The sequence below is a fragment of the Filicampus tigris genome, chromosome 12 (genome assembly GCF_054856515.1).
Source record: "Filicampus tigris isolate MCC_2025a chromosome 12, RoL_Ftig_1.0, whole genome shotgun sequence".
Lineage (NCBI taxonomy): Eukaryota > Metazoa > Chordata > Actinopteri > Syngnathiformes > Syngnathidae > Filicampus > Filicampus tigris.
In genome coordinates, this window is record NC_141228.1 from 12,336,392 (window position 1) to 12,361,870 (window position 25,479).

General features: G+C 40.4%; 2 protein-coding genes across 10 annotated transcripts in view; one reads left to right on the forward strand and one right to left on the reverse strand.

The window, feature by feature from the left end:
- The window catches only part of myo9bl (myosin IXb-like), a 52,148-nt gene extending 35,830 nt beyond the window's left edge, over window positions 1-16,318 (reverse strand). For 6 of the 9 annotated variants that reach the window (XM_086046864.1, XM_086046862.1, XM_086046863.1 and 3 more), the window contains exon 1: window positions 15,865-16,317. The gene's annotated coding sequence lies outside the window, so the exon portion shown is untranslated. Of the gene's footprint in view, window positions 1-15,864 lie in introns of all 9 variants that reach the window. The other 3 variants (XR_015088928.1, XM_086046866.1, XM_086046867.1) reach the window with 1 other exon arrangement.
- Window positions 16,319-21,888: 5,570 nt separating this feature from the next.
- Window positions 21,889-25,120, forward strand: s1pr4 (sphingosine-1-phosphate receptor 4). The gene is made up of 2 exons (XM_086047561.1): window positions 21,889-21,918; window positions 23,449-25,120. The coding sequence occupies exon 2, from the start codon at window positions 23,572-23,574 to the stop codon at window positions 24,790-24,792; it is 1,221 nt and encodes a 406-aa protein (XP_085903687.1). The 5' UTR covers window positions 21,889-21,918; window positions 23,449-23,571; the 3' UTR covers window positions 24,793-25,120.
- Window positions 25,121-25,479: the final 359 nt, after the last annotated feature.

Below are 25,479 nucleotides of genomic sequence, written 5' to 3' on the forward strand. Positions count from 1 at the left end.
AATATTCTCTACGGGCTAAGCAGCTGCTTGTATCACTGCTAAAAATGAACCCATACAGAAGTTGCTTGATTCAGTCCTCCAACCTACAGTTTATGCTATGATGTGCAGTGTTTCAATCGTAATAATGGTTGCTGGAACTTTTAAGCACGCATTTTCAACAAGCAGTGATATGTTTAGGTCTTGGACACAGATCAATAGATTGTGTAATTGATTATGGTGAGGATTAGACCCAAAATAAAACTTCACGGTCAAAAGCTTTTGAATTTTTCCAGGCCACAGTCAGTCGCATGCAAGATTTTAAAATAAGGCACGCAACAATGCAGGGACCGCAAAAGACAGAATAAGCATTATCCTTCATTATGAGGTCAAACTGGTTTGAATATGTCACTTTAGCTCAGAGCTGCTCACTCGCGTAGACTCCAAAAAGGCAAACACAAAAGTAATAAAGTTGAACCTACAGAGTCCAATACCCAGCAAATTGTACAGTTAAGAATCTGACAAAACTTTTCTTAAAAAAGTTGAGCAGATTAGCAAAGTTGTTGAGACTGACTCACTAGCACCACTGCTGGCTGCTGCCAAGCATTGCACTCCATTTTGCTTTAGGTATAATAGCGTATAGCTTTCACCACTCAGCGTAAGTTACGTGAACTTCCGGCCACACACATTAAGCCAATCACAGATGCAACCAGGAGGCAGATGTGTTTTTGAAAAAACACGGAAATAACTTCGTTGTGGACAAGACACTCTAAACATTTGCTACACGAGGATACGAGATATACTGCGGCCATGCCGAACGTTGAGCTATTCTCACAACGCGATTACATATGAAGTCAATACAGGGATGTAGATGGTGACAAATCTATACAGCTACACTGGAGCCCAAAATTTGTATAGCTACACCAGAGCCAAATGGCTTAAAGAATGTGCTTACCACAGCAGTTAAAAAAATGGACAAACAATGTAGGACAAAATAATCATCGTGGTCTGTGGGCACTGGGACTTGTGCAACACAGCCAGCTTCCAATATGAGCCCAAAAAGGAGCAGGTGTAGGCTAATTGGCGAAGCTGGTAAGTGTCTGGATTTGTTTAGAGCTGCTGAACCAAGATATCAATAGTTTTAGGAAAAGCCCCAGTGACCTAAATGACTTGCGATGTTCGTGTATTTATTTTTCATGAATGTCCGAGAAGGTGATGGTGTAAACATGTAAACGTCACGTGTTATAATTCATGTTAAACAGTCATTTAAAAAAATATATTTTTATGGGTTTAAATTATTTTCTTCAAATGCATTTTCGCTATGGCCGGGGTCAACTGTAGAGTAAATATACAAGTTGTTTCGATCGAATCAGTGATCCAGTATCGTTTTCTTTTCACTTCTTCTGATCGCTCGCTGATTGACCCCAAAAAAAACCTGATTACGCAAAGCCTACTATAAAATATTCCGCATCATGTACACTGTATAGCTATTATTTGACCAAACCATTAATATTATGCATTGGTGGGCCGCACAGAACACTGCACTACTCTTTGGTTGACAAACTTGAAACCAATCGTATTTGTTTGACTCTGCTATTCTTGTCGGTCTTGCTCTTGTTGTTAGTTCCAGGGCACTAGTCTACATGCTTGAATTGGCACCAGGCAATTGCCAGGTATTTCTTTGTCCTCCCCCATTTCTCTAATTTAATTTTGCACCTTTTTCCCATTTCTCTCTTATTTTATCATGCACCTACATATTTTACTCTTGTACTTGATTGTCTGCGTGCCAATGGCCCTTGAGGAACCAAATTTCAACCCTCTGATGTCTTTTACGGAGGAATGACTTGACCCACAAAATGGGGCTTACTCGCGAGAGTATGCGAACCCGTGACGTCAGTGAATACTATCTATAGTAAGAGACAAACGAGGTAGTCATAGCAAGAACATTGAAATTAACACAAAAGTCGGAGGAGACAAAAAAGCTAAAATGTTCATGTGAGACCAAAGAGAGAGACGGCCCTGTGGGACAATCATCAGGAGAGGAGGCATGGGGCTTTGAGATAATACAGCTTCCTCCCTGCAAAGGAGATCCTCAGTGAGGATACCCAGCATTCCACAGATAAGACCCCGGGGTTGTCTGCTTCGCATGGGCTTAGCCTGGCCTTTTAGCTGCTTATGGAGGGATGGGGAAAGACACCGGAGTGCTGGACTACAGCTCAGACTGGGACTCTTCAGCTGCTTACTGTGAGCAGTACGGGGCTTTAACCCCCAAAAAGCTTCTTAGACCAGACATATTTAAGGGTCCCCACTAAGGGTTGCTGGACTCATAAACCTTTTCTAAACTACAGTCAAGAGGAATAGACTCAATATCAATTTGTCAATCACAAACATTTTTTAATTGGGCAAGAACTTAATATCAATATATATCACAATATTGATTAAAGAAAAAAAAATCAGGACGCAAACCCTACTCATCATCCTGCGTGCTGTAGGCAGAGGCTAAAATACGACGTTAGATTTGGGCTACAATTACATGCACCAAAGAAGACAGTTGATCATTTTTCCTCTTTGTAGTTGTTTTGTTTATTGTTTATCTTTAATCAATTCAATTGTTTTAAAATGTATCTTTAATCAATTTAAGTGTTTTTCTTATCTTAAATAGGTAAAAAGTTCAATAATTATTGATAATATGAAATGCAAACATTGTGATTCCCAGTCCTACTAAGCACATTATGATTAAAAAGACGTTTATTACTTATCTGTCAAACTAAATGGTCAACAGCTAATTTGACATTTTCAGAGTTGTTTTAACCTCTTATTTAAGGTCAAATATAATATTTAAAAATAATATAACCTAAATTCAGCCTTTTTCCTGCCGGTCCTTAAAAAAATACATTAAAAAATAAAAAAATTCAATATATAAACAATATCAACTGATATGATACACTTAATTGTGAGAAACTTTTCAACCAAATCGCCCAACCCTATTGCTTAGGGTCTTGTGCTAATAAAATGTTCAAGTGCCAGGTTTTACAATTCAAGTTTTATTTTTTTGGTCAAATTGAAAAAGACCAATCCTCGTGACTAATGTTCCACATGTACACAATAAAGGGACAGCCACAGGAAATAGAGGAAACTTGGAACGACCCCTTATTTGGCAGTAAAGCCAATTAGTTTGACTCACTGGCACATGTGTAATAAGCCAAATAGCTCTTATTCCAGTTCCGCCCACATTAAAAAAAAAAAAAAAAAACCTTCACCCAGCAAAGGAGGAGTTTAATGAGTTTATAGTCTACGATTGAAGTGTGAGAATGACTTGGTTGTTTTATTCTTAGTTTGCGCTCCAGACAGTATGGTGATAATGTAAGACTGGTACCCTCAAGTCCGTGAACAGATCAACTAGTGAGGCCTGAGACACCACCAGCTGACTATGATGTGGCAGGAAGTGAATGACCCAGTGACACAGACAGTCTATGAATGGAACACTCGTTCTCTCCTTTCTCACCCCCCTTGGCCTCACTGCTTGACTCATAATTTAAATTTGAGAGAGGTTAACAGTGATGAAGCAAACTATGATGTCAACAGTGTATGTGGAGGAAGATACGGTGACTCCCTGGATTCCATTTGCTTTGGTGAGTAAATGTCATGAGTCAGTGCAGAGCCAAGCACCTTCAATCTTGCTAAGAGTCATTGCCATAGCAGCAGATAGCAGAAATGCCCCAAGTTAAAAAGTAAAATTGTTCTAGTAGAATTATGTTACTGATGCATTCTCAGTTTCCGTAGAACAATTACACCACAGGTATACTTATTTACATTACAGCGGGCTAGCCGCTCTGCTGAAGTGACAGATATACTCTTTTATGATGATGCCATGTTCGGTGGAATATTCAAAGGACAAACAATGTGGTCCAGGACACAAGTCATATTGTTCTTACTTCAAAAACATTTTCCAATACGAAGCCATGTTAAATTAAGTAATCAGTTCAAATTTGACAAACTGTCACCTCCATTTTTACCAAAACTGTGTCCTATTAAGTATATGAAAATGTGCCGAAAGGTTTGCTGGTCTATGACCATTTATTGGACAAGTATAATGTACAACACTCAAAGTATCTTCTGCAAATCGGTTTGTGTGTACTTGGATTGACAACAAGCCAAAAGCTGTGTGATGCCGAGGGGTTAATCCTTTGAGCACATGTGCTCCAATTCAGCAAAACTGTTTGGTTTTACACTGCATTTCAAACATTTGTTAGTCCAGAGAACCACCTACAGCCCTTCCGGTGTCAGTCTGTGCAACCAAAAGCTTATTACGTCTCCCTGGGGAAAGTGGAACTGGGGCCACTCAAGTATCCATCAGCATTAGAACTCTCACTAACATGACCTAATGGATATGAGAGGGGCTGGCTCTTTGCCAACATTCGCTGCATTGTCAACTGGGCACAAAGGCAGACAGAAGCAAGGGAAGTCAAGATCCAATGTGTATGTATTTGTGTGTTTCGGTTACGTGTGCCTTTACGTTTGTCTGTACTCTTGGGGACTCATAAACACAGGTCTGGCGATAGTGAGAGATTACTCCTCATGCTGCTGTGTGGTGCTAATAAGCCTCAGGGGCTGCTGCGGTGCAGATGCATCCACAAAATGGCTGTGAATGGATCAGTGCCTCCAACTAGACTCTGCCATGTGGCCTATTAAAAAAAAAAAAAAACGCAGTCCTTTGTTTAATCAAAATGATACCTCTTGCAGGGAATTAACCAGCAAGCCCCAACTGGGCTCGTAATCACAAATGCAGATATGGAACCCAGTGAAGAAAGAGTCAAGGGTAAAGGGCACTTTGAGCTCATGTCCTCCCCCCAGTCGAAGCGCCATGAACAAAAAAAGAAAGAGATGTGGAGCATCTGCTGTCTGCATCTAAAGGACACAAGAAAGGAGTCTTTGACTTGTGGATAGAACCCTATTCAGTCGTTACTGAAGCTTATGGTTAAAATGCTACTTCTTGCGCAAAAACAGTAAGAGAAGTCCCTCCAGACACTAGTGCTGCATGGTGCAGTACTGATCACCCTTTTGATTCTACCACTGGGTGTGTATGCAGGATGGCAGTAATTGTGTCAGCTACGGAAATAGTGTGACACAATGCCATTACAGCATTTTATGTACCAGTTAATTGTACAAAGAACAAACAGGACATGTGACCTGTTAACGTTGTGTGTTTTGACAGTTCATGTAAACAAGAAGAACAACTTCCAAACTACCTTTGTTGCAATCCACAGTAATACTTTCAAAACGGCCCTTTTTGTTTTCACAAGAAGGAAGGCAGACACATTTCTGTTCATGGAATGAACGGTGTGTCAAGAAAGTGAACGCAAAAGCAATTAGCACACACAGACACATGGGATGGTACGATATTTCGCAACCCCTTCCCAGTTTTCACACATAATTTTACATATAATAGCATAAAATGTGCACTGAACCAAGCAAGCAATTGCATGGTAGCAGCAATAGACTGAAGCAAGCCTGTCTAACTAAATTACCATATCGGCAATGGACAGTGCTAATCAATCAAAATACAGTTATCTCAGGGGGCTGCATTGATCTGCTACTCCCAATGTCAGATGTCTGTGTCAGGTATTGACAAACCAAAGCCGGCTGCCGGCAGACGTCCCTTGGGGGAGAAAACTGACCTCCTTATCACACATGATGGTTGAAAACATCCAAAGTCAGCTCACTACAAACACGAGATCATTCAAAACAACGTTGCATCCCGTCTCTTTCACTCGACCATGTGTCAAGTCGTCGTTTTGACCTTGAGGCAATCAAACATTAGTGAGTCACAGCTTTATGAACTTCCACTTTATGTACATTTCACAGCAGGTCACTAACCTGGGAGGCCACATAAGGTAAAGCCCTATGCTACCTTCCCTTTTCACTACGCATCTGTTTTTTTCCCCTTCATCTATCGCGGTATAGCACTTTCCAACAAAATCACCTTCTCATTTAGCTCCTGCAGTACCTCCCACTCCACCCCCCACTGGTCGGCCCCCTTTGCTCCCCGCCACAGAACATTTGGCACCATTCCTCTAACTCAGTCCAGATGCCAGTTGCACTGAGGGGAGCAGAAGAGTATAGCCTTGAATTTAATGTGTTCTCCAAAAAAAGGCAACCTCATTGTTTTAATTCAATTCCATACTCCCAACAAGGACCGACAACAAATGCTCACATTCAATATGCGTGCATTGTATGTTTGGAATCACTCCAGGCTTCCTGAAACAATGTGACGCTCTCATGAGAATTCTCACCATATTAGGTCTGCCTTTCATTCACGTCAATGAAGCTGGCCATAAAAAGTGGTGACATTTTCGGTCACTGTGATGAGCCGAAACCATGAAATCAAAGAAGCAGCATGAGACACACCAATCCAGGGAGACCTTAGCATGTTGGACTTAATGGGATCCAGAAGGCACAGCTCATTCTGTGTGGTTGGTTTGGAATTCCATATAGGCTGGCGGTGATGAGATTGAACTTTTCCAGGTCACTCTATCCATGTTGGATGAAAGGACTACGAAGTTGAAAATAAGAATAGAGTCATTCATTATAAATCCTCCAAACACTAGCGTGGTAGATGCTACAGTGATACCACTTCCATCCGGTCCAATTTTAAAAGACACTATTCACAAACAAACAGGATCCCGGACAAAATGAGGAGCACCTGCAGGCTCAACTCGGAAAAGCGGAAAAGGAAGAGGATTATTGTACTCATGTAGACTACTCTGTGAGAAAAACACTTCCGACGCATGCGTCCATTGTGCTGCCAGCATGGCCACAGCAGTGCACAAGCTTGAACCAAAAAGGCTTTACACAAGCTAAAGCAAAGTCTGCATCAACTGTAAAACGCAGAAACCAGTTTGACAAGGATTCGTTGATTTTATCACTGGTGTTACGAAATATGCCAGGAAATCATTTGAAATTCTTGATTTAATTAGACCCTTCGGACCGCAGAATCAGACAAATAATTAAAAAAAAAAGTAATATAAAAATAATCATAATTGCCAGCAATACATTTGACACGTTCTTGTTCATCTGTGCTGTGCATGTATATACGGGAAAATAATATTGAACAGGGTCTTTCGGCATACACATTCTGCATAATACGTTATTGGTTTTAGTCGTACATGCAGGAGATGCATCTGCTACATGATTTGAATCTTTTTGCTCCCTCCTGCACATGTTGCTCACATATTGTCACCGGTCTCTCTCACCTAACCCCAGACATCCTGTAGGCCTTCTGACAAATGAGTTATTCATCAGTGACCTGAGACTACACAGTAAAAATAGAGCAAAGACAAACAGAACAGAGTCCAGTCTACAGAGAGCCCAAAGCCAAGCCTTTGTTCCAATTCCATCTCTCCAAACCTCTGCTGATCTCACCTATAGTTTCCCCATCTGTGCTTCTGTCTGCTCTTGTGTTTGGTCACCCTCCACAGCCTGTCAGGCATTCATGAAGAACAGCGACACAGTTCAAACCTTGAAGACCCCTTCCAACAAAAGGTCTTTAAAACAAACATTAGAATCAAATCACCTTCCATGTACTGCTCCAAGAGTTTAATGCAAACCAGGTCCTCTTCTAAATGAAAGTTACATCTATGTCTGCTCAGATTTTAGGTGCATTTTAACCTACAAATACAATTTAGCGACCAACAGTTATTTACAAAACGCAGGTATGTCACTTCTGTGGTTCAACAACAAAGAGAGGTGACGGAAGACACAATTGACAGTTGTTCTATATCATCTCATTGGAACTGCAGATGCATGCACTCATTTGCCCTGCCTAATCATTACAATTTGGCAGTGGCCATCAGAGCGCGACACCAGTGCAGAGTAAGAGCAATCCTAGCCCGAGGGTGGTCCCTGCCCGCCTCTCTGCTCATAATCCCGAGCCAAGGGACAGGATCAGTGACGGCAGAGAGGGTGGAGGGGGATGGAATAGCTCTCACCGCGGCCATCATTAGAGCCATGTTTCCACCCGGTAGTACAGTAAGCCATGTTTCCACCACCTGGTGAAGTTTATATCGGCTCCCCACTGAATAGTTTTGAATGGCACATCCTGAACTGACTTGTGTTTTTGGAATTGTGCGTAGGCGTAAACCAGGTGACATCAGAGCAGCAGGACCATGTTTATTCTGAAAATGAACGGTTAATGTGGCCAAACAAAAGACATCGAGCTCAACCCTTCGTCCTGCAGACACATGCTAACGATCACATGCTAACTCAGCCTTCTGCTGGCCTAGACGCCAACTCACTCCTCCGGACACCTTTACTGCCTCCCAGTCGGAATTTACAAACCTCATTCTAAAGTTATTCAACCGCCACTGTATATCACTAACATTATAAAGGGTCAGGCAAAATGATCTGACACATTTGTAGGTTAAGTAAAAGGCAAATAAGGTAAAGAAACAAAAAAGTGCTTTTCTTTTCGAAAAGTACATATAATGCCATTCTGCTTCATTATATTTAAAAAAATTTAATCAGTCAAATGGGATCCATTATTGTCATAACACAACACAACACAACACGCATAAGATCGTATTTTCGAGCTGGTACGGGATCATGTCTGCCAAGATTGAAGTGCAAACGGAACGCTCGTTTTGACAAACGTTTCCACAATGAAAGCGCGATGCTCACCAGTCCAATTCATGGCAGCAACTGAAAAAGAAATGAAAAACAATGGCATTATAAAGAAACAAAGCAAAATGGCATCATATGGAAAAATGGCATTATATGTACTTTTCTTTACTTTATTTGCCTTTTATTCAACCTACAAATGTGTCGGATCATTTTGCCTGACCCTGTAGTATGACTATGTAGTATGACACGTTAAGCATGCAATGTGACATTAATAAATGTTTTAAAAAAACACACGCAGCTTAACTTTTTCATACTTTTTCCATAACTCAACCTTTTTTTTTGTCCTCATAATTTTGCATATTTATGGTCAAATATAGTCCTGAAGCTTGTCGTTGAACAGCTGAATATATGTATAAATGGTATGTTAGTCATCCGGCACTTACATCATGGACAGTGAGACGCTTGTGGACATTCCAGGGTCGGGTTGCCATAACAGTCTCTTCCTGTTTAAACATTTTAAAATCATCCAAGATACTTCAAAATTCAACAGCCAGAGCAGAGCCACATCCAAACGATTACAACGTGAGAACAATTATCTTACTTGAGTTTCATTTTGGCATCTACTTATATCTCTTGCATTTAATATAAAGCAAGTTAAATAAAATATAGTGTATCAAAGTACCAACTTGAACATATGATCCTAAATGCTTCATAAAATCACAATGTTGGCTGTCCTAAAGTGGTTACATTTTGTGTTCCATTACAAAGACAGACCAGTTTGCAATTCACTGTGGAAAATTCATGTTTTTCATCCTGCTTAAATATCTGCTTGGATTACGACTGCGCCCGTAATCACCATCGAAACAAGCCGCCATGGGAATATCGGTGTGATCGCCATCAAGCCTTTAATCGCGAGCATCTTGACCTGATATGTGTGAAAGCAAGTGAAGAATGAGGAGCTCTAAGTAGGCCATCATGAAACAGTTGGCCTTTTCCTCACTTACACCCTATCATTACAGCTGAGTCTATTTATAAAGCCCATAAATTTGGTTGGCCACACTGACAGTGCCAAGTTACCAAGGAGTTGGAGGAATTGATGACTTTACAGCCTCGCCAATCTCCCTCTCAGTCTACATTCAGTCATTTTCGGTCTTTTGCTCCCCATCTGCTCCAGTGTATAAAGAACAGCGGCAACCGCTCAGGTCATTTACCACTTTTCTGCAAAGTGAAAGCCTCTTTCTTCCACTGAAGAAAGGCGAACCCCGGAGCGCACACTGGTGGCACATTTCTCCTTCCTGACCTCCATCTTTCCGTTCAACTCCGAGTCTGTGCTCATATGCTCAGCACATTTTTGTTACAGTCAACAAATGACATTATTTGTGAATTACACTATGACCCATCAGAGTTTGTTCTTTCTGCGAAGACAAACCATTGGATTGAAACTATCAGAACATGAGGTTTTGGATGATGAATGCTGCTGATCCAATCCACCGGTTACAAAAAGCAGCTTGAGATCTAACAAGATAACCCTTGTGAAGAAACAGAGTTTGTATTGCCATCATACAAATATCTTCCTTATGAGCACATTGGCAAAAAGAGAATATAAAAACCTGTCTCAACACGCCATAAATATTTTTCCAAGATCTTTGCTAGAGGCCTTTCCCTTGACTTCACGTAGTAAAAATAATCTTTAGGCATCATGTACTTTTTGTTCTGTCAACTACTTTTCCACTTATCCCAGACGTAAAAAAATATCTACCTCAACTAGGAAAATGTGTACGATATCCACTATTGGTTATAGTATATTAGCAGAGCTGGGCAGTCCATCCCTGGGCCGGACCGGTCGGACCCTCCGGCCCGTCCGGATGCCCATTTTTGGGGTGGGGGGTGCCGCTACCTCACAACATTTGAGGTATCAGCGTTACAAACTGCGTGCAATGGAGTACAGTAGTTTGCGCAGCAATGAAAGGATGCATACTCAATTACTGCCAGTCGAATTTACCGTTTGTTTCATATCTACAGCTTAGATGTTTTTAATTCACAAAAACATTTACAGTATGACTTTACTACTGTATTAGCGTAGGCTACGGCACATTCAGACTCAATTTAATTTCATCACCACAGTAGGAAGGGAACTCAGTCATAAAACTGAGGACCCCCCGTATACATTATGCATGTTATTTAAATTCATTTGAAACACCAAATGGACATACCGTTAATTTTATGCATATTGACACATTTATCAAGTGCACAAAAAGTGAACATGATCCAAATAAAGAATCTCAGCGGATGCAGACAGACGACTATTAACCAAATGTATTCTGCCAGTATGTACAGTGATTAATGTATCAAATTAACTATTCTGATGCAATAACCTCCCATAGCATATTGATGAGGATAATGTGTACCTCCCAACAAATTAGATGACAAGTTCACACCAGCCTAACCAATGGGGCCGCAATGTCTTTCATTACAGTAACCTACATCAGCTCAGCCCAGCACAGCAGCTGCACACAGCAAGAAGACATGCTGTGAAGAGACTAATTAGAAGTCACAATGCGGCTGCTAACCTGCTCCACTATCCTTGTTCCGACAAAGAGTTTAATGTTTCGCATTTGAAGAAAATAAAACAATTTGTCAACAACACCACTATCTCAAATTCATTTGATGTAGTGCTGACACATTTTGGTCACAAAAGCGGAACAGTCACTTCCACATGTATTTCTGGCACCTTTTTTTTTTTTTTAACAACATGGAAGTCAGCCAAGCGTGCCCAATCAGCTGATCCTGCACATACACTGTGCATAAGCATATTCAGCAACCAGCAAGTAACCTAATTTCTCCAATTTAACTAACAAATGTTTCACGTTTTCAAGTAAACATGAGCCAATGAGATAATAGTGTTGACGACATGCAGACAAAAACTGCTACAGAGTTTTCCATGCAGTCCATAATGAAAATGCTAGAAAACACATGTTCAGCTGTCAGTCAACTAAGGCCAAATACAGTATGTAGTCCACTACAAGACACAAAAACTTAAAAAGCTGCTGTAATGCTGTTCTTGACCAAACTACTTCATTATTGATTTTTAAAGATATATATGCTAGGAGTACAGTGGATGTTTAGTGTTCAGTGCACAGTTGCTGTATGTAATGCAAGACATTACAACAACTAAGTGAGCATCTCAAAAATGAACTCCACAAAGGCATTTTGCTTTTTCTTTGACTTTTAAAGATGCATTATTCATTTTGTCTAATGTTTATTTTAACTTGTATAACTTGTATGACCATTGACATTGTATGAGATGTCCAAATGTTGCTTAATAATAAAAGCATACAGGAGTGCTTTTCAGATGTTTTGAGTTTTCTCAAAAATATCTTTTTGGTGCTCTTCAGTCAAGGGATCAGCGTAGGACTTCACAAAACAGGAAACTGAGGCACTCAAAATGATTCTGAATTAAAAGTCCTTTAATGTAACATGGCCAGTTGAAAAAAATCCCTATGCGTTTGAGCCTTGGTAGGCCTTCGTCAGGGCAAGCTGGCAACCTACCAACGTGTGGTCATGTTAAAATAAAGACCTTTTAATTAATAATTTTAAGTGCCTTAGTATCCTGCTTTTTGAAGTGTTGCTTAATAAGGCCTGTGCGTACTGTAAATGTTTTACGATGGCAACGTTTTACTCAAGAACTGATTATGTACATTTCCATTATTTTTCTATGTAAAATTTGATTCAAAATATGAATGAATTGAGGTCGCCCAGCATCACAAACAGTGTCTGATCTTATAACATACCCATCACACACAGCGTAAAGCCAAGATTGGTTTGATAATGACATCAAGGTCATTAACACTGTACTCAGTGATATGCCAGGAGGGAGGAATAATTCAATAATCTGTTAAAATCATGTAGCGGCATCAGGAATTAGGCATATCTATGGCTGCCGACCCATTATGTAGTCATCCACAGCCAGACAGAATTGTATCCGCGGATGTGCTGACCAACTGAAGCTCAACTGTGAGCGCCCCCCCTCCCCCATCTCATCTGCAGCCACTATGATCTCTGCAGCCAGAAGCAACCATTATTAGCAGAACACCATATGGCTCTTTTTGCTCCAAAACGCTTTCACTCATTGTGAAAAGAAGGGCTTTAAAAATATGGTGTGGTAACTGGAAAGAGGAAAGGCTGCTTGAAATCTCGAAGGTTTGAATGTGTTGCAATACGATTCTTCAGTGGGGGGGAAACTGCAATGTGTACATTTCTAGCAAGCCTAATGAAGTATAGTGCAGGATGAATGTGATTCTCGTGCAGTGAAACCTCCAAAGTCGTACATAATCCGCTCCATAAAGCTGGCTAACTTCCAAGTTGTTGATATTGATATAAATGTGAAGTATATAGTTTATTAGCAGGGTTCTCTGGTCATTTTCATGCGAGTCTTTAACCATTATGCTTTTAGCTAGGTACTACTCACATCAGCAGCTGCTTGATAAAAAAATGGCTGCTCACATTGTACTGAGTAGCCTGACCCAATTTCCTGTCTTGCGGTCAGTTCATTTTCCTGTTCTATGGCTATCATTACGCTGCCAGAACTGGTACACTTCTGTTGCGTCCTGATTGGCTGACCTCTCACCTAACATCAGGCATGATGATTTTTTAGGCAAATTTTTCCAGTGAATTATTCCATGTCAAGTGTTCCATCTCAAGAAAATTCTTTAATTGCAACAGCCTTGATTTTGAGTTCTTTTATGAGCTTAGCAACCCCAAATCAAGCAATTCAAAGAAGCTGTTCTTGATACGAATACAACATGTGAACAAGGCTTCTAGGAAAACGTCATTTCAGACCAGGCTAAATCAAAGCAATGGAAAAAAACACAAAGATGGTGATCAAGTAAAGCAACGAGTGTGTGTCTGTGTGTGTGTGTGTGTGTGTGTGTGTGTGTGCGTGTGTGGGTGTGTGCATGTGTAATTGTAATATTCCTGCTTATGATTTCTCTTTTCCACCATTAGGGCATTTAGTCATCAGGAAAGTGCTTGGTCCTGCAGCTTACAGTATATGGAACCATTTGTTTTGGTCTGTAGTGTTTCTTAGAATCAAAAGCCTGGAACTGTTTAATCTTGAATGTAAACAAGGTACCTGGGATAGAGGTAGTGTAAAATCGATTAAAGCTGGGGAATGGCAACATTTAACATCTCAGTGGAAATTACTTGTAATCAACCTAAACATAAGCATGGTTCATTTGAGTCATATTAGACATTTTTAGGGCTGTGCAGCGATACGCAATGCCAACAGTTTCACCACATTCTTTTAATTTGGAACACATGGAGCAGAAACATGACAATGTGTGCACATCAATAATAAATGCCTTCTGACACTATAAAATGAGTCAAAACATTTTTCCAAGAGCACTGACAGCACACCCAAAAAGTCCCTGAATTAAAAATACATGCAGGTAAAACATCACATTGTATCCCATGGCACATCCTCCAATCAATTGATATACATCCGTGCTGTCAGGTGAAGTGTCACATTTTTTTTCATAAATTATTGATCTCATGTTCAGGCCCCACGGGGTGTGTTGTTTTTACAAATTATTATCAATCTAAAGTGTTGACAATTGAGATTTTACAGTAAATCTATTATTATTAACTCTCTTTGGACACTTTAACTGCCTAAGAAGTGTCATTTAACCCACCTTTCTTGACTCTGCAGGAGCCTTGCTGCATTATGTGGCCTCAAGATCGAAGCTTGGTATGTTTTTATTCAGACAAAAACAAGTTAAAGTAGTTAAGTTAGAAACAGTGCATTTGAGAAGGCCTGTTTTTCCCCCTTTTTAAGTCAATAGCTGGAATACTTCATTGCAGAGGGGAAGCCCATCGACCACGAAGTTAAGATAGCATTAAGATTAATTTCGATTTATTGCATTGGCAAGTCAGCTTATTTTTATTTCTTATTTTTTATTACTCATAGCTGTTGTTTGAAATGAGCTAGCTAGCAAAAATTTGCATTTGAACTTATGGGAGAGAATAAACTTAATATAACAAAGCCGCACACACAAATGATGTAGCAACACATACAGACAGGTAATATAACAATATCCATAAGCATATAATCATCCTAATTTGTGAAAAACAAGTTATGGTGCAACCTTCTTTTACTATTTTTATCATGAAAATTCTCATTCACTGCCAGCCCTCCCAGTGAACATGCATTTTTGACACTATACAATATAGTTGTCAATGGCAGTGAATGAGTATTAAATAATGCATCTCTAGGCACGCACCGCACCACAGTGCTCTAAGACGCCAAGGTGCACACAATAGGAACATCAAGTGTTAATTTCTATTTATTGTTTTATTATTGCTATTATTTTATGATATTATTTTACTTGGAACTGATTTAGTTTCTCGTTGTTCTTTTAAGTTACTGTACATTCAAAGTTGAGTTTGGGTCGTGAAAACATTTTTTTAAATCTATTAATTATCATGTTTATTAATCGTAATTTCAATAGTCAAAAATAATTGTGATTGTTTTTTCCATAAACGCCCAGTCTACAGAGAATGGATGGATATGAAATGATCTTCTTTTTCTTCCATGAATAAGCAATGACCAGCTGGAATGTAGATTTCTTTCCTCTCTGTTGTTTACCTGTACCCGTTCCACCAATACTGTAAGAGCACACTAGCACAGTCCACAAATGTGTATTGAAATTATCCTACGTCACTGAATTGGTCTGAATATTATTTTCTACTACAAATAATGTCTCTTTGCTCGTCTATCTATGACAGCGACGAATAGTGACAGGGAGAGCAATCAAATACGCTTTCACCAGACCTGTGTACACACCATTATTTCTATTATATATTTGTGTCTGACATTTCCGTATGAAGGTGTGTCGTGAGATTTTACCCCAGTGTGCCAGGTTGGGAAAGACTGTTATCGGTGTGTTTGTTAGTCACATTTTTTGCACCGTTTGGGAACGTTGTTGAGCAACAAGTTGGGACAGACAACTCATGCACACATTTCAAAGATGCTAGCATGCGTGTCACTGAGCAAACATGTTAAGCCAAGTTATTTATAATGACAGTTTTGACAAAGTAAACGGACAGGTGTGGGCTGCATTTATTACTTCCCTTTGCTGCTCTGTCACTACGCCGACATATATATTGTATATATCCATAATTATTCACCGTGTGGGAGGATAGCTGTCTTAAAATCTTGAGTCCCAAACAATGTGTCACACTGAGCCAACATAGAATAAAACATGAACGTACCTTTCCTCGCTGCTTGTCCCATTGTGTTGCTCTTCACAGTACTCCACACAATGAAAGCCACCGATAAAAATCAAGAAGCAACGAGCAACTCGCTAGTATATCCGTGTCTTGTTTGTATGAGGTTTGCTTTAAACCCGTCTTGGGAGTCTGTGTGGTGCTAACAACACCGGAGACGACCAAAGATCAAACAACGAGCTTGAAACCGGCGCGGAAAAAAATATAACGAGGCGACAAAAAAAAAGTAGCTTCCTCGTACGCCTCGGCGGCACAAAGAAAAGGCGTCTCTGGGGTAAAAGGTGTTCAAAAGCACATTTGTCGGGGAAACGGACTGGTTACTGGTCGGCTAACCAGCTAGCCTGTCGCCACTTCCTTTCTTTTCTGCCTTAATAACAGCAGCCAGACTGAGAGAAGCGGTGGTGAAAAAAAAAGTTGAGGGGGGAAAAAAAGGTGCGTTCAATGAGGGCGCGCTGTTGCATTCAAAAGTACTGCTTTGGGACAACAGTGCCCCCTACAGCAATTACACTCGTGGCGCGGCCCATAAGCAACGAACCACATGAGCAACGGCGCCCCGTGCAGCATTAAAATAGCAAGTGACAGATTTTACATACAGTAAGTCATCAATCGCTGTTTTTGTGCAGTTGTTTGATATCCTTGATATTCAGATCAATGTCACCATACTGGAACACTCTTTGTCGTCACTAGTCGTCAGTGTCCTATTTTTTGGACTATAGTGCCACTTTTGGGTTACTAGAGTACAATACACTACAAACCCATTGTATTTATATAGAGCATTTCACAAAGTTTCCAATTTAATATGGTCTAATATAAGATGTAGCCTAAAACGTTTTTCACACTCTACTTAGCAGGGCGCAGCACGGCGTCAAGGAACCCATTCATTGTGTATGTGGGGAGGGGCAGGCCCCACCGAATGGAGCGTTGCAGCACGTCAAACAAGCGCTTCCGGCAATAGATTGGCTAACGGAGTGATTTAGTGCTATTTTTTGGCAGACATATTTACGCGCAATGGCATGAGGAAAATGGAGAACCCTGCTTTAAAAAAAAAAAAAAAAAAAAAAAAAAACACCAACAAAAAAACCCCCAGCGTGGACTAGCATGTTTTTTCTTTTGCGTTATCACCAGCAAGAAAGAAGTAAATGTTTATATTTTAAATGTCTGAACCACAGCCTTGAAAACTCACTCAGTAGCCCACCGGAAAGGTAAAAAAAAAAAGAAAAAACCCACAATTTTTTCAGTTCAACACAAAATTTGGTGAACATCTTGATCATAGTAGGATGCATGAAAGAATCTTAAGGACCCATGCATCGAAACTGACAGAAAGTTGGCCATTTTGCTGAGTAGCAGCCATTTTGGGTGAAATCCCGAGATCGCACTTGGGAATTCACCCAAATGAGCTCCAATCAGCAGTTATCCTATAGAAAGATGACCTATGCTAAATTAAACATATTTTTTTTCTTGTTCACACTTGGTGTCAACTATGATAATCATTTGTAGAACTCACTAAGAAAATGGGGGTATGGAGGCCTGTTCATTGCTGCTTACAGACTGCACTTTAATTTATTCTCTTTTTTGTTGTTGTTGTTGTTGTTATTGTTTTTTTATGGGAGATTTTACTTTGGTTTATATTGTTTTAATATATGGATCAGGATACTACAAGTTGAAGAATAGAAAAAGGAAACTTAAATGAAAACAGAACAAATGTGATGTAGGCTATAACATATTGTTGGGCAAAACAGTTTTTTTTTTTTTAAACAAAACCTGATGAAACTATCAATGTTATTCAAAAGGGAAGTGAGAATGAATACTCAAGCACACCCCTTCTGCACAATTGGTCTTGTATTACTCTTAAAAGTACATACATGTTTTGTATTCTATGTATCAAAATTGCAGTCGTTTTTTCAGCACCCCTAGTGGTTATTTGATGGTACTACATTCTTTTTTCATTTTCAGGCCAATTGTTGTAATGCTACTGTCTGTCCACAAGATGTTGCCTTCTTCACACAAATTGATATTTTCAAGGCACTAAGTTACCGGAATGTGCGGACCACAGCCTTGGGTTGCTCTCCTTAAAACATAATCATACAAGGCCAACAACTTGCACAAACATCGCTGATCTGAAGGTTTCTTGTAAACCTACTGAGATATTGTGTACTAGTCAAATTATGCAATTCAGTCTACAAAAAAAAAAGATCCACTAGTATAATAATTGAATGAGCAATTTTCATGGAGCATAATATGAGTTTTATGTGTGGCACCATTGACCTTTTTGTACGCTTCTCAGCCTGATATGAATTGTTGGCACGTTTCACACGTGGTTGACATGACTTTTGTCGTTAAAGTGCTGTTTGAAGTTATACGTTGAGAATGAGGGCGTTTACAACCGTCAACAGGGTGTTCTTAGCGCCTTGGGTTGCAGTGGCTTGTGTGTTTTCCTCATTCTGTTTACACCAGCAGAAGCAGAGCTACTATGACATTTAGAGTACTTTCAATCATTATTTTACTTTTGTTTACCCTCACCAGACACTTCAAATACCTGCACAATATAAGAAGTACCAATTATTGCACCATACACTGTAAGTGTATGTGTTAAAATATTAGAAACAGCTCATTCGACCGCTAACTACAACCACAAAACTTTGTCAGTGCCATTTTAAAATGCAAAGATGTACCTAGTGATGTGTCACTTCAGTGAATTCAGATGTGTCATTTTTGTTTGAAAACTCAAAAAGAAGAACTTCTATATGAAATGAGGTATAGACCTTGGTTTCATGGGTGAGGCCCATGAATGTCATGCCTCATTAGCTACAAATGTAGGTCAAATAAGTATGTCACTCACTGATTTTACATACTGTAGGAATCATGAGCAACACACTTTCCACGATGCTTTGGAGTGCTCTTTGTAAATAGTTGTAAATAGTTGATGCTCTGCATTTGCTTTTTTGTGAGTGTGCCTGTGATGTCTTTGATGATGACAGACAAAAGACCAAAGGAACAACTTAGATGCAAGCGCAAGATGGACATACTATAAAAACTTGAATGTTGGCTCGAGTCAGGAGTCAGCGTGTGTGGCATGACTGGGATGAATAAAGCAACTGAAGAGCCTCAGAGACTAGTCAAATCAACACAATTCTTTTTAATAATATGTTCTATACGCCCCCACTAGTCTAAACACAACATTCTGATTAGTATTGATTTTGTCGGCTATGAATGAAGCAGAAAACTCCATTCATTTTGCCACTTGCTGTGATGCCATTTTCAGTCGACTGAAAGTGACAAAATGGCCGGCCCCTGAGATGGATATTAACGGGAGGATTTTGCTGCTTAATTCATATTGCACAAACACAATGTTAACCAGAATACAGAATTTAGAATAGTGGGGCTGCAAAGAACTTATTATTATACAGGGATAAAAATGTGTTGATATCCCCTTTTCCTACTAACTGGACTTTTCTTCTTGCTCGGAAAATAGAGAGTCAAACACATTATTAAATGTCGTATAGCATTAAGTTGGCCTGGGCTGACTCTCCATCGCACTGATGCAAATGAAGGTAACTTCTACATTACTCAAGGATGCTGCTGCACCGGAGCTAATGGTGGCTATAGCCCCGTCAGAAATCTGTGTTTTAGTTGATATTCTAAAATATATTTATAAATGTTCTCAGTCCCCCTATGTATCGGTCAAGTCCCCATTTAGACCCGGGAGAGAAAATAATCCTGGAGCCGTGCATGACATTACTCCTCCTAGTCCTACTGCTGTCAGCAATCGTTTTGCTTGTTTAATGTTTGTCACATCTCTAATGGTGCATATTTAGACCACATTTAATTTTCTATTATTCTATGCTGTAGTTTCTAGTAGGTTTATTTGTGTTGCTTGCTCAAACGCGGGCATCTACATGTCACCAAACAATGTATTTTGATGAAATTCTGCTCACATTAACTGGGTATTTCCTGTGTGTGCGTTTACGCTGCTCTTGTGTGACCGATGAGATTTTTATCCACATTTGCAAAACCATTTTCCGATCTGAAGATTCCTGACGTATTTTTTCCTATCACTTGAGAGAAGAAATGACTAATTATGTCACTTCAACCTTGCAGCCTTGCAGACCTCCAACAAGGCCCAAGGGTCCTAAGCATGTTTATCTTACTCATTTAACTGGGGCGGGGGGATTGTTAAACGTTAGGTGATACTGTTCAGCTGCTGTTGGTGGCAGACGTGTACGAAGTGATTGCAGCTTTAATACAAGCAGACTCTAATGGCTATAAGAGGAAAAACAAAACAAACAAAACATTTGGGGAAAATACATTTTGGGAAAATTTTGGGGGAAAATATTCTACAAACCCCAAAAATTATTTAAAAATGCTGATAAACATTTAATATAAGTTTTCCACGAAAAAAAAATACAGAAAAAAAGTGCGAATATGCAAATCCACAGGTACAAAACAAGTACGCAAGTATGCAGGGGTCGACTGTAGTTTGAAGTTGTAATATCACCAGTCACCTCTAGATGGCAGACACGGCTTAGCTGCACCTACACCAGGTCTTATAGTGCCCTATTATGATAATGTGAGTAGGCCTTAGGGCTGCTCGATTAACCGATTTTGCCCCTCGACCCTTGTGAGGATAAGCGGTATAGATAATGGATGGATGGATGGATGACTGGCGGCCATGACAGCCACAGACACAGACATACTGTTCATTGTCTACACACGCAGCATCGTGGTCAAGTCAACGACACTTTTGACATTTGGATTTCTTCATTTAACACACTGTTTTGGTAAGTACTTCACACATTGTAATCTTTTGAAAACGAGTTGCTTGTAACTGAGCGTGTGTGTTGGACAGGACGAGTGCTGCGATCGTAAAAAAAAAAGAAGGCATTAGTCTGCTGCCATTGTAGAATGTGATACTTCACAAGAACTGTGCGTTCTCCAAATTAAGTTCCATATTAACTTTATGTGTTTACTCTAATCCACAGTAACATTTCTATGATTACCAGAGTGGCTCCGGTTACCTTGCTTGGAGATTGAAAACCGTTGAGCGCAACTCTCCTCAAGAGGTCAATATGTCTCAACACACTTTTCAAGATGGACCCACAACTCATCACAGCCCCTGTGAAAGTGTGAGGCAGTTGTCTGGTGATGACCGCAAGGAAGCAATGCTTGGTTTAAAGAACTGGAATAAATTGTATACCATTTTACAAATTTATCTATCTCATGCGCTGAGTTGCATTTCCTGGCTGACAGCCAATCAAAGTGATTGTCACTGACACAACTTTGCAGAATGCCGTTGGTGTCTTATTCATTCAATTCATATAGCACCATGACACAAAATATACGACTTTGCCATAATTCTAAACACTACTTCTTCATTTAGATTTGTTCTCACTTCCACTGCGAATGTGCTGAACAAAATTTTGGACACGTGTTCATTGTACTTTATGAAACCATGACCGAGGACCGCACAACAAACAATGAGGTCCCTGCCATGTTAACTTATATCACTGGGTAGGCTAAGATGAAATTTGACTGCCTTGGGACCATGTCACATGCATGAGGATCGATTAGTGGGTCTGACTAAACAGAGTAGTGGGTCTGACTAGACTCTGTTTCTGCCCTTGCCCTTGTTTTCAATGGTGTCCCCCCCTAAAATTGGATGCCTCACCGGCCCTGGGAAGGAGTGCCCAGCTCTGGCCAAATGTACATCATCCACTACTGTTATTGGTGCTGAAATTATGTCAATGTCAGGAGTGATATACCTGAAGATAAATACCCATTTTTTTAAACTTTCACTTGTTGTTCTTAATACATTTTTGGGGAAGGGGTAGTATCCTTAGCATTATAAATAAAATGAATAAATACATTAAAAAAACAGTATAATAACCCAATTATTTGCATTGTTTCAAAACGGAATTGTATTGAATATCGCACACGTGTGATGGGTGTGAACCTCCCCATCAAACATGGGCTGCAGAAATCAGTAGTCAGCGACAAGTGCATCTCCTCAAGCACTCAGCATTACCACCAGAAACAGCCACAGTAAGTACTCACTGCACACTACTCTTCTGTGCCTGCCTGATTATCATTTGTGATTCACTATTAAATAGCTCAAAATGCACAATTTTATTTCATTCAGATTGAAAAGATTTTGATTAATGAAATGACCCACTTATATTTAGGGTGGTATAAATTTCTCTTGTTTCATGAGGATCAATGAAAGCTTTTTGGTGCTCTGAGAAACAAAATTTGAGAAATTGATTTTTGGGCTACGCAAATAGATTTCTGGGAAGAAAGATCATATTCATTTCAAATATTTGATCCTGCACATGTATATTTGAGTTCCTACCGACATTTTGTACTTGAATTCAACTTGCTTTATTTAGGAGAAAAAGTTCAAATGCATCCTGCTGTGATTTAAATGCCCTCTGCATCTGGTTTTGGTCCATGCTGTGTTCACCACATGAGGGAGGCATTTAAATGATGCCTTTTAAATTGGCAAAGTTCCAAGAGGAAGTCTATGGCTCATTTGACCCCTACAAATACATTTCATAGTGTTGCTGGAGTTCATAAGGAGCTGTTGATTACTGTATATTACATTGATAACAAAAGTAGTGGCTGTATAATTATAATTATTTGTAATTATTTACAAATATTATTTTTAGACCGAATTGTCCATGTTTTCAGTTTATAACAAAAAACATTTACGTACTAAAGTCTAGAGTAGTATGAACTCTAAAGAAAAGTATAGGATTTACATAATTTGTCGATATACTTGTCAGTACAGAATTAGCCAAGATGTAATTCACTTTGACCGAATAAGACTTGCTAAGCATTCTAAAGAATGCAGTGGTGCCTTTAGATAGGAGTTTAATTTGTTCTATGACCATGCTTGTTTGTCTTAAAATGGTCACGTCTCAAATCATCTTTCTCCTTTGAAATGGATAGATTTGCAATTAATTCATTCCGGCCTCCCAAAAACACCCAAACTAGACTAATTCAGAACATCTTTGTTTTTGTCCATGAGAAAATTGTACTCAGTAGTAGTGTATAACATTTGCTCTCCATATTACACACACACACATTATATCGTCGCTGTCCTGTGAAAAACACTTCTGTCCAATTTTGGAATTTTTAAAAAATGTTCACCTTAATGCAATGTCTGTAACGTGGAAACACCATGAATGGAAAAATAAGAAAATCGAAACAAATGGACATAAGTGTTTTTCACAGGACAGCGATGATATAACACATAACATAGCACAAAACACTATTGCTTCTTCCTCTTCTTTTGTGGTGTTCAGCGAAATGGTCCAACCGCCACCAACTGATACTGAAAGGTTTGCTGGTGCCATCTAGTGGTGGGATTTTAAAGTACGCTGATACTTAAAAAAAAATCTCTATGTCAAGGCACTCGTATCTCAAGATATCACTGTGTTTACATGGAGTGTGAGTAGAGTGTAAAAACTTGACTGTAAGAATATTTCCATACTTTTTTGTTGTTGGAAATAACGTTAAACTTTGTTTGCCTTCTTCCTGTAATGATGGTTATTTTACTCTGTGTCTTGTCAGGTGTGTGTTGTCCAGTGGTTTGAGTGGGACGATAGCCTGTCTTTACAGGAGTTTCACATTCATTCCCTTTGGGCTCACCCCCAAACTGGTTGTGGTCCTCATCCTCCCAGCACAGGAGTAGCCATGGATCTTTTCTCCTCCCTCACGTCGTCATCCTCCTGCCCTCATTTGTATCATTTATCTGCTTTCCCCGGCAACATGTCATTCGTGAACGCCTCCGAGATCAGCCACGTAATCCTGCGACATTATAACCACACGGGCCGTCTGAAGAACAGGACATTTTCCAACTCGCAGAATGTTAGCGCCACCATGGTGGTCTTCCTCTGTGTAAGCATTCTCATCATCCTGGAGAATTCCCTGGTGTTAGTGGCTGTCATTTCTCACATCTGTCGCAGTTGGCGTTGGGTGTACGTGTGCATTGCCAACATCACCCTCAGTGACCTCCTCACCGGTGCGGCCTACCTGGTCAACATCTGTATGTCCGGTAGTCGGACTTTCCAGTTAACGCCCGCGCTTTGGCTTTTCCGCGAGGGCATGCTGTTTGTCGCCCTGGCCGCATCGATTTTTAGTTTGTTGTTGATTGCCGTGGAGCGTTACATGACTATAATGAATCCACTGCCTCGGAAGTCAGCCAGGAGCACCTATTATAGGATTTACGGCCTGGTGGTCCTCTGCTGGGTTTTGGCGCTGGTGATCGGCTTCCTTCCCTTGTTGGGCTGGAACTGCGTGTGCGGTCTGGACGGATGCTCCACCCTCCTCCCGCTCTACTCAAAGACCTACATCTTGTTCTCCCTTATCATCTTCATCGTCATCCTCCTGGCTATCGGCGTGCTCTACGGCGCTATCTACAGCCACGTGCACAAGAGCGCGCAACAACGATGCCGCAAACGCTCCCTGGCTCTGCTTAAAACAGTGATCACCATCGTGGGGGTCTTCCTGCTCTGCTGGGGGCCGCTGTTCTTGCTGCTTCTGGTTGACTTCTTCTGCAAGTCCCGGCAGTTCAGGCCACTCTTCCACGCCGATGTCGTCATCACCCTGGCCGTCTTCAACTCAGGCCTCAACCCTATCATCTACGCACTGGGCAGCGGCGAGATGAGGAGAGCCATGGCAAAGCTCCTGTGTCGCTGCTGCCTGAAGGCCGGGCTGTGTCGCGCCGAGGCGTTGGCCTCCAAGGAGACCAGCAGCACCTCGCAGAGCAGGCAGGACAGCCTGAGGAATAATTTTGACAAGATCATGGACCTGAGCATCGCCTCCCCTCCACCAACTCAGAAAAAGGCCCGCAGGGCGTCAAAGAAATGCAGGCTGAGCTCCGCCACCAGCTGCCTTTCAGTTTCAAGTGGTTAGACCACAATGTGGACCCCTCCCATGCAAACAGGACCTGAGAGAGGTGCTGCACGCACGAGTAGAATAACTGTTTTCTCAGACTTTTGGTTTGCCGTCAGGCAAACAAAAGTTCAAGCAGGCAGCTTTTTAGAAATGATAGATGTATATATAGTTCCTTAAAGATGAAGTCAACCCAAACATATATTTTTTTTCAAGAATATGATCTATGCAGGCCCACTAGTTGAACCACGGCATTCTGATTAATATTGCGTTTGTGGAATATGAGTTTAGCAGCAAAATCCACCCATTTTTAGCTATCTCAGGGGGCGGCCATTTTGTCACTTCTGTCGACTGAAAATGACATCAGAGGGCTCAGGGCTCAGATAACAGGTGAGCCGTGATTGGTCATTACCTGAGCCCCGTGATGTCATTTTCAGTCAACAGAAGTGACAAAATGGCCGCCCCTAGAGATGGCTAAAATGCAAATATGCAATATTTATCAGAATGCCTTGTTTCAACTACTGGGCCTGCATAGAATATGTTCTTGAAAAAAAATATGGTTGGGTTGGCTTCCCCTATAAATGCATCTTATAGGAGGAAGACAAATATATTTGTATACCTTATGTATGTAAGAAAATGTGTTTGTGCTGTGTTTGCATTTTTTTGGGTTTGCAACATTTAATGCTGTTTTTTGTTTAATATTGATAG

Excerpts from the sequence above, each read along its gene's own strand:
- s1pr4 (XM_086047561.1), top strand. The coding sequence starts at position 23,572 with ATGGATCTTTTCTCCTCCCTCACGTCGTCATCCTCCTGCCCTCATTTG.